The sequence below is a fragment of the Drosophila miranda genome, chromosome XL (genome assembly GCF_003369915.1).
Source record: "Drosophila miranda strain MSH22 chromosome XL, D.miranda_PacBio2.1, whole genome shotgun sequence".
NCBI lineage: Eukaryota > Metazoa > Arthropoda > Insecta > Diptera > Drosophilidae > Drosophila > Drosophila miranda.
Genome location: NC_046673.1, coordinates 19,591,254 through 19,601,793, shown reverse-complemented (window position 1 = coordinate 19,601,793; position 10,540 = coordinate 19,591,254). Strand labels below are relative to the sequence as shown.

The 10,540-nt window shown below is 46.4% G+C and overlaps 1 protein-coding gene across 1 annotated transcript; it reads left to right on the top strand.

The window, feature by feature from the left end:
• Positions 1-1,063: 1,063 nt before the first annotated feature.
• Positions 1,064-2,221, top strand: LOC108164839 (achaete-scute complex protein T3). Its single transcript, XM_017300768.1, has one exon. It carries the CDS (start codon positions 1,133-1,135, stop codon positions 1,925-1,927), a length of 795 nt encoding a protein of 264 aa, XP_017156257.1. The 5' UTR covers positions 1,064-1,132; the 3' UTR covers positions 1,928-2,221.
• Positions 2,222-10,540: the final 8,319 nt, after the last annotated feature.

Genomic DNA, 10,540 nt, shown 5'->3' with positions numbered 1-10,540 from the left:
AAAAGAAGGGGGAAAAGTTCTCCGATCCCAGAGGAACGCCAGAAGCGTAATCAAGGCCAACAAATATATATATCGTACATATGTACATAAGCATATCTGACTGATATCTGAGCGAAGAAAGGGAGAAAGGGACTTGGTGATGGGAGATGGGCGATCGAGGCAGTGAAAGTGCACCGTGTTCCTCTTCATTTCATTTGGTTTCTTTTCCCGTATCGGCTTCGTTTTCTTCGTTCTCACATGATGGATCACATTTAACATCAAGTTCCATAATGAATATTGTTCCATCTACGATCCCAAAAATATTTCTGCTTTCAATGCAAACGACATTGAGGACGATGGAACGACAAAAAAAAAGTGGAAGTGCATTGAAAAGCGAGTCCTCTTTCTGGCTGTACTCCTCCACCTCCACCTCCACCTCCTCCATCGGATCGGTCGTCTCTCTCCATCTCCTTGGTTCTTTCTCCTGTTGCCCAAGGATCCTGGATCCTCCTGACAAGGATCGAGGCGAACAACACACAGATTTAAGTCTCGATTTCGATAGAGAGTTTCCCAAAAGAAAAGCAAAAGAAAAGGAAAATACATGCACAAAGACCAAGACAGTGTGTTGTCGTCCTACAAGTAGAATGAGAAAATACTCCGCTCGCTCGCTGGGGGAGAAATAAATCAAGTAGGAGAGGGTGTGCGCGAGAGAAAGAGAGAGAGGGAGAGAGAGAGAGAGAGATTTGCACCCTCTGTAAGCAACCCCTAGGAGCATGAGCGAGCGAGAAGAACCGAGGCAGGACGGACTCTCCTGGGTTCCCCGATCCCCGATTGCTACACGATCCTCTCGATCCCCGATCGCTCGTTCACTTGTGCGCACAGGCCAAAGGGAGAGACCAAGACGAAGGGCAGGTAGCCGTAGCCACCACCACCAGCACAGCACTCTCTGACGCTGCCTTTCCCTCTGTTGCTGCCTCCGTCTCCGTCTCTGCCGCTGCCGCTGCCACTGCCACTGCCTCTGGCTCTGCCTGGGCCCCGCGTCAACAAGTACTTAAAGGCCCCGTGCAGGACGAGGTATATCATTGCGGAATCTGATTCCACACAGTCAACATCTCAGCAAGCTAGAGCAACTCCACTCCTCAAACGGATTACCATGACGAGCGTATGCAGCAGCTACCAGCACTATCAGCTGACCAACGGTAACATCATGCAACTGATGCACCACCAGCAGGGACAGCAGCAGCAGCACCAACAGCTGATTGCCCCCAAGATGCCTCTGGGCAACAGCCAGCTCCAGAACATGCAACAGCACCAGCAGACAAGCAGCTCTGCCGGCCCCATGCTGTCGAAGAAGAAGTACAACAACTACAACCCAATGCCCTACGGAGAGCCGCAGATGCCATCGGTGGCACGCCGCAATGCCCGGGAGCGCAACCGCGTGAAGCAGGTGAACAACGGCTTCGTCAATCTCCGCCAGCACCTGCCCCAGACGGTCATCAATGCCCTGTCGAATGGGGGACGCGGCGCCAGCAAGAAGCTATCGAAGGTGGACACCCTGAAGATCGCCGTGGAGTACATACGCGGCCTGCAGGATATGCTCGGCGATGGCCAGCCCCGTCCCATCTACAGCTCCGGAGACGAGAGCAGCAACGATGGCACCTACAACGACAACTACAGCAGCCTGGACAGCCCCCAATCGCAGTTCGTTGTCGCCCAGTCCCACTCGTACCACTCGGCCTCGCCCACTCCCTCGTACAGTGACGCCTCCGATGTATCGGCCAGCTACGTGAAGCAGGAGATGCCCGATAACCACGAGCACGATCACCAGCAGCACCACCAACACCAGCACCAGCATCAACTCAAATTCGAGTCCTTCGACAGCTTCAGCGACGAGCAGCCCGACGATGAGGAGCTCCTCGACTACATCTCCTCGTGGCAGGAGCAGTGAGAGTGCCCGAGTACGAAAAAAAGAGCCGGAGATCCCAGCGATCCCAGCAATCCCAGAGAGCAAGCCAAAAATACCCAATCCCCACACTGTACAAACTGTAAATATCGAAAATGTTGCCTTAGTGAGTGAAAAACGAAGAAACCAAGTCCCAGATTCTATATCTCTAGTTCGTAAGACCCGACCCACCAAAATTTTTTTTTGGAAACTAGCATTAAGCATGGAAGACAATGATATAAAACCTTATTTTTTTGATAGTTCTAAGTTCTGTTATAAGCATGGAAGACACTAAACTATTCATAAGAACCAATTATTGATATGCAATAATAAAAACAAAACAAACAATCTCAAAACATAATTCAAAAGCAAATCTTTTTATTGAAAACCATTTACAATATTTCAGCAGTTGTTCACAGAAACAAAAATATCGCAAAGATGACAGCAAAACAGATCGTATAATCTTCCAAAAGTATGAGAAAATACTTTCACTCATCGTCGCCAAAAAGGAGCAGACTTCCATCAGTTATTAAAGTTCTATCTGAAAAATTGAATGAATGACTCTTAACGATCAGTTGGTATACTAAATATAGAGCTATACAGATCCCCCCCACCACAATCCTTTACAAAGGGCTGCGGTAACTTAGAATCATATAAAACAGACTGAGCTCTAAAGACCGTTTCGACCATAGTTAGATGTATATCCATTCTCTTATGTTCCAGATGAGATCACAAGTGAGATCACAAAGATCTCCAGCACTACTGATGTACAACAGAAGTCAAGTGGCCGCGGCGTTTCTGATTGAGATCGTCGCATCAGCAAAGTCATACAGTATCTTATCTGTATGGATATGTGCATATTATTAATGACAGTCTGGGTACATCAAGTGGATATTCATATTTTATATGAAATACTCATTAAGTACCAAAAGAATCTGTTGGAGTCTATGAACAGTGATACTAAAAATAACTTGATATTCTAAGCTAAACTAGTTTTAAATACTCGCATATGAATGTACTATACATATAGCCATGACTCACTGGAGCTGGCTAGCCATGGAAACAAGACCGTTACCGGAAACAACAGCGAATATTTGTGGAAATATAATTTTTAACGAGTTTCAATTTTCGGTTGGGCATTGTTAATGCCACATAAATTGCCCCGAGAGCGGAAATAGACAGTCACGCCTGAGAGGTTGAAGCAGACCACGGGGAATAGGAATAGGACTTGCAGCAGGAGTAAGGATCGCGGCCACGGCCACGGCCCACGTGGCTGGCGCACCCCGGCTGGCGTTTGCCAGCTTTCAAGCTGGACGTAATCACGAGCCATAAAATGCACTTCCGCTTGAAAGTTGCCCCTGTACCTAGGTCCATGTTCCTACCCCTCTCGAGGGTGAGGTGAATGCGCCGTGCGCACCCCCAGAGACGAAAGACGAAGGACTAAAAACGCCTCGTTTCGTCGCACCTTTGGGCGTGTGCCAAGACGCAGGACTCGCGCGACAATGATGATTTGGATGATGATATGCAGGAATGTGATCTATAGCCCATGTAAATGGGCCACGCCCACTGCAAGCATTATGCAAATTCTGTTCGGCCGGACACGTGCAAGGGGATCCTCACCGTAGGATCACTGTAGGGTAGGATCGCTGACCCGCCCCAGAACGAAGCGGTCCGCTCCATAAGGAAGTGAATGCGCTGATCGTGTGGATGATGATGATGATGACAGGAAGCATATCGTCTTGCCCGAAAATTCCAATATTTTTCCCTAAAAAAAAAGGAGAGGAAACCAAAGGAGGACTTCTTACTTCTATTAGGTAGGAGGAACTCGAAGGACCAGGACCAGAGGACCAGGGCACAATGCGAAATGTGATTGTATGTCAGCTTAAGATAAAACCAGGAAACGCAATGAAAGAAACCCTGAATGAGAGTGAAACTCTCGTTCTCGTCTCTCGTCGTCGAGGCTGATGGCTGATGGCTGATCTCGTCTCGTGTCTCATTGTTACCGGATATCAAAAGAAGCTTAGCCAAGAAGCAAGACCTGCTGGGATATACATACATATTGTATATGGGATATGCAATCCCCTGGACAGGCGGACGGACTGGACAGTAGGTGTCAAAATACGGAGCTAAGCCAATGTCCTCTAATAGGCTAGCCTGCTAGGCTGCGAGTTTTATGCAATCTTAGCTAAGACTTCAAGCGAATGTCCTTATTCCGGGGGATACACAGAGAGATCGGACACCCGAACAGGGACTAGGTACATATATCCTCCACCTCCACTTCTCTCAAATGACAGAGAGATCAGAAAGAGCACTGAACTGATCTTCGGGCAATTGCAATAAATTGAGTTTCAGAGTTTAATGAAACCAGAGCCCGAGACCCCGGGGCCGGCCCCGAGGGCCCGAGGGCCAAGAGCCAGGAAGTAGTAACTTCTTTTGTGCGCCACTTTAGAGAGAGAGAGACATGTCCGCAGGAAGTGCGTATTTGTTTTGCATCTTTCGGGACAGAGACACCGACGCAGTCCTTAAAGTGTCCTCGGCGATCCTTTTGCTTTCGTTTATTTATTTTTGTAGATGCTGCGCGCCTTCGTATTCGGAAATACGAGCCAAATGTTATTCTATCATGTCGCAATTCAAAGGAAACGAGCAAGGACACTCCCTCCCACTCCCTCGCGACTACGAGGACACTTGTAAGAGTGTCCCTCAACATGTAGTTGCATTCCTCCTGGTTCTCGTACGCGTACTCGTACTCGTAGAACCAAACCATTTGAGTTATGTGACTTTATGACGGCGTCCCAGCCGCGCATCGCTGGCCAAGATTTATGACCCATGTGTCAAAATACGAGAGCCCATGTTGCACTCTAACTGCGAGGGCATTTCCATTTTCATCTCTATCTATCGAACCATCCGTCCAACCATCGATCATCTATGGTACATAGAACGTGCGACCGATGCTCGAACTCTGACTTTTTGTCAAATTTCGCACTTAACCGGGGCGTCAAGTGGCACTGGAAGTTGTACTTCTACAAGTAGTTGTAGTTCTTGTCAGTCCCTGCCCATTACTTCTTGGTAGCTTGTTAATGAGGCGACACAGAGAGGGCTACCAGTACAGGGATCCAATGTCTGTCTGGACTCTGGGCCCTGGGCTCTGACTGGCCATCGATTCACCAATTGAGTTGTTGTCCAAGCGATTCGTCGAAGGGACATCTACTTGGGATACCAGGAAGGTGAACGAGAAGAATCGTTTAACGATGACAATATATTTACAAGCGAATGGAGCAGATCGCATAGATCAGAGATCGAATTTTTAAGACCTTAGGGAGTCCCTTTAAGATCAATAATCAAAAAAGAAAACAAAGGTCCTTCAGATTAATGATCTCTTAACATTATGATATGCTTAACAAACCTCAACCCCAACTTGATAAAACAGTAACTGATAGTAGCTTGATGTGAGCTCGATCTTATTTCATCTTCTCATTGCCATTCACAGAAAGAGGCTACAAAATAGACAATAAATAATCACTTGAAGCTACATTAATAATTTCACCTTGATGATAAAAGAGAGGTATTTTACTTAAAACTCTATTAATAGTTTACACAATTCAAATTTGAAGCTCCAAAACCCATGTATGATCCATGATCCTCACCTGAGGATCACATGCAACAAGAGCTCAACATGAGAGGGATAGTTCTCCAGTTCCCTGATGGTCGAACAACTTATTTTTGTATGCCTGTCATCTCCACATGTATCTCGGCGATTAGCTAACAGAAGGACACACCAATCCCCGGGAGAGAATCGGATCGGATGGGATCGCTGGAATCGGCTTGTAACGAGGCTATGCTGATGCACCCTCGCTCTGCAATCTTGTTCAACTATCTATTGCTATCTGTAGCATTTCACATTGGGCCCAAATATATTTCTGTAGCGATCCTCAACGATCGATCGGCAGTGATTGTCCAAAACACACGCTACATTTAGCACAGTGTGAACTGCCGCCGGTAGTTAAATGACTTTACATTCATCCATATATCGGGCAGGGGATGGATAGAATTGGGATTGGGATTGGAATCGGGATAGCCATTTGGAAGGGGAATGGGAATGGATTCTCAACTTTGACTCGATTGTTGACATGATGGGAACTCTGGAAAAACTAACCGCAGAATCAACAAAGGGCAAGCATTCACAATAGGGAGAACGCAGTTCTATCGCAGTGCACACGTGTCCGTGTCCGTGTCCGTGCCTGAGTCCGTATACAGGTTCTGGGTCCTATGTTCTCTTCGTCCTCGGCCCAATAAACTATCAGAGGCAATCAATGTCAGAGAGTTTTTAGAGCAAGCAAAAGCCAGATCGGAGTGAGAGAGACAATGGCGATGCTGATGCCGAAATCGAGATCCATTCAAAAGACTTCACTGGAATATCCTATCGCATCCATTGTCTTGGATAAAAAGTGATTTCTTCTTTTATTTCGCTCCTGATTTCACGACATTCACGAAGTGCGCGTTTCACTTTACACTCGCTCATAGATACACGCTGACACACACACATACACTCTCACAGTAATTGTCCATTGATGCCCATGGCCTAAAAAGGAGCTCGGAGATGGCTCTTATATGCTTGGAGCCCCGACACAAGTCCTGCGCTATCAAAAGGAGTCACAGGCTCCCGGAGTGAGCTACATATATCTGAAAAGACACCACGCATTACACGCTAATCCTCAGTAGGGTCCCGAGTTCCCGTTCCCTTTGGCAGGACATTAGCATTGAGAATTCGTCACAGGGTCGCGAAACGAGCGTATCCTATGCAGAGGTGTCACCGACACCGCTGGGCGTGGCAAATCTCCTACCTGTCCCAATGCGTTCCATTTCCCTTTTGGGAAACTTTCGGGGTTTCCCTCTACACACCTTTGTCCTGTTTCATGCGGCGGTTGGAAATTTGCGAAACGAACAAGTGAAATGGCGTGAAAAACCGGAACCGTGTGCGACCAACGAAAAGCGATTGAACACGTGTTTGTTGTTAAGGGCGCGACTATATATTCATGGCCTTTCAATCTCCCAGAAAAATATATGGTACTACGAGAGAGAGAGGGAGAGAAAGAGAATGAGAGTATAGTTAAGTCGGACATAAACATGATGATCATTGAGTTGAGGGCAGGGCCTGACATTAGCTAGTCCCAGAGCTGATATTTAAATATGTTTGTTTTTCTATTTGGAAGATACAGCACACACCTCTGCCTGAGAGGACATCCCTAGATTAAGAGACGAATACATTATCCTGATATTTTCTAGAAAAACCAATTAAAATTATTCTTTCATTGGATTTAATAAGCTATTACCAAATATATCGTTTAACTATCATCAAGAAAAGCTGGACTATTTCCATTTATAGCTTTCTTATAAGTAGTTCGATTGGAGCTGTTATAATCTTCTGCTATAGTCTATCGAGTGAAACTCTGATAAAAAGATACTCTAAGACCTTCATCGTTTCCATTTTCTCATATTACAAGGAGGTATCATCAGAGATTTTCGGATCATCCATTCGCAGAGAGATATACGTATATATATATACATATGTATATATCTTTTGTATCTATGAGACCAAGAAATAATTCTGGAGATGGATAGCGGGAGGGACATTTGATGGAGAGATGAAAATGGAGGATTTTCCTAGGGCTTCAATTATTGCCCTGGAATATTTCCTTATCTTCTTTGGCTTCCACCTGACTGACCCTTGAACCTGGGAACTTTCCAAAACAAATCACTGACAAAATCGCAACAAAAACAAAAGACGAGATTAACTAAAAAATCGCATCGGGTAAATCAGATTGAGGGCCAGAGGCAAAGCAGCGAAACCACAAAACAATAACGCAGACTAAGGGTCAGAGTTGAGGTTGGGGTTGAGTCTAGTGTCGTGGCATCATCGTCATCATCAAAGCAGAGTCACCGACCGTAACCGAGAAAATGTCAACCACAAGACGGCGGCTGGCAGAGCATGACGATCGAACGGGTCGTACCGATCGTACAGCACCGCACCGCATCGATCGATCGGTGATGATGATCTAGATCCTCTACGTCTACGTATTCGTCTCTGTCTCCATTCAGCGACCACAAAGAAATGAGGATAATGGTCGTGATGATGATGATACCGATGACGTTGGCCATTCCAGCCAAAGGTCTTTGATGGTTGAGCGGCGTCTCCTTTTTTTGCGGATGGCTTTGTTTTTGTGACTGCCTCCTACGATGCGATAATCGATTTATCAAAAAGCAAAACCAAAGATGGCCCAAATGCGCTTTGCGAAAACAAAACGGGGAACTCCAAAAGCAAACCACCGCCAGAATGGCTGGCAGGACATGGTCAAAGGAAGGCGGCCGATTCCGATTTTTAATGCACATTGATGTGCATTAAGACGTGAAATTGTCACCATTGTCCAGGCCATTGTTCCGATGGCAACGGCCCACATTCAACTGCAACACCAAAGAGAGCATTCAGGCCATGTCCACAGAACAACATAGTCCAGAATAGAACAGTGCAAAGAGTAGAACAGAGATCCGCCAAAGAGCAGAGAGCTATGCTGAACGGATCTCAAAGCCGAGGGCCGAGAGCCGAGAGCCGAGAGCTGTCGGCGGTCCATGTGGCTGGAGCGCGTTGACAGCATCAAAAGTCATATGAATAGGCGGCATTCGGCAGCAGTGAGATTCTGTTCCCTATATTCTACACATTTATGCAACCAAATTTCCATGGACCGCATGCCACACCCACCATGCCACATGAAACATGAAAAGAGGCCAAAAGGAACCCGAAAAATAAAGGAAAAAAATATATACGGAAAAGTAGGGCGTTTACTCTTTAACACCCCAAAAAGAGCAATTCTCATGGAAGGATGCACGTGTACTACGATGCAAAAAGATACACAGATCAGCAGATACACACTACAGGAAGGAATCATCTAAGGATACCAAGATTGAAATATATATGGAAAAAAGTCATGTCTTTGCACCGAGCCGACTGATAGATCGTGTATACATATATACATTTATAAGGATACATTGCTTAAGAGAAACACAGATGTGCAGATACACATGTCCTATCCCTGCTGATGCCGGACTATCTAATCGGACGATGCTGGTGACAAAACCCTCCACTAATCGCAACATTCGATCGCTCAGGCCATGTTTTTCCTGTTAAATTTTTTCGCCAGCCAATTGATATCTCCAAGATACTGTATCTTGTAGCTGCAATTACGACAAACAGCGGGCGATCACCCAGCCCAGTGCACAGCTGGATTTTACCTATATTGTACCTCTCATCTATCCCTACTCCCTGTACTCCTTGTACCTGTTCAAATTTCGATTTCTATTGCAATCCCAAATCGATCTCGATCTCGAGACCGATCGGGGGCCGGCACACGCTTCAACATTTAGCGGCGCTTTGCATAAGATTCGGCAGGATCGTAGGCAGGATCTACGGCAGGACGTAGGTTGTAATTAATGATTGGCTCTTTGTCTGCCCATCCAGCCGGATCTTGGCCGCATGATCAAAGCGCTTCTATTAGGCGACCAAGACGGCCAAGGCGTGAACAATTATGCACTAAACATTTGGGTCAAACACCGGCCACACCCCGCTCGCAGAGAAACAGAGAAAGGGAGAGAGATCCGTTCGATTCCCATTCTGAATCGCCTTCGTTCCCCTGGCTTCCGCCAATTTACAGGATTCAGAGCAACGCAGCAGGTTGTCGTTTTAATTGAGGTGTGCCTCAGCTTCGTGGAACAAGTGCTCTGGCGGTTTCATTGAGCAGCATCCCATTCCCAGCCGATCATTTCGATGGGCGTGTGCATGCGACTCCAGCTAGACGGCGCTACGACCAGACCTGACCAGCTTTGCATAGGCCCCGAACACAGACCAGAACCGATCGCAAAGTGGAAAGCTAACAAAGCATGGCAAATCATTTATACGCTTGCCCAGTGTTTCGATACAGAGTGTGGGAAGAAATCGATCAGAGAACCTTTACAAAATTATCACAGAGGAAAAACCACAGAGGAGGATCTTGGAAAGATCATAAAATAATATCCCAAAAGGAGGAAAGAATAGGAAAATGATATCAGAAGTGGAGAGAACAGAGAACAGAGTTCGGAGAATATTCAGAGCTAAAATCATAGTTGAATTAAGGAATGATTCAGTGAAAATTCACAAATTGCTCAAAGAATGATTAAAGAAAAAGTATTTTCAAGATATCGAGATCAAGACCCAAGAAAACGGTGGCATGCCTCAGACCAATCCACTTGAGTGAGATCAGCCCGCTTTCAGGGGGCAATACTTGTCCCGTGTTCATGCCAGTGTCGGCGTCAGCGTCTGCATCTGTGTCTATTTGGGATACGAGTATCTAAATTTGTTTGCTGTTCGAGGCGATGACAGGCCTCGCGATGACGGTGTCTCAGCGCGTGTTGCCTGTCAATTACACGTCACGATATGCACAGCTCGGAAACCTCTTTCACAACTCTTTTGACGCGGCTCTGTGCGCTGGCTCCAGTCTTGTAAATACTCCTCGTACTCCTCGGACTTTCAGTGAGACGTCAATTATCAATACCTGAGAGATTCGACGAGTGTTGGGCCTGGTTCGAGAGCAC

What these genes read in the sequence shown, in the direction of transcription:
- LOC108164839 (XM_017300768.1), top strand. Translation starts at nt 1,133, where the DNA reads ATGACGAGCGTATGCAGCAGCTACCAGCACTATCAGCTGACCAACGGT.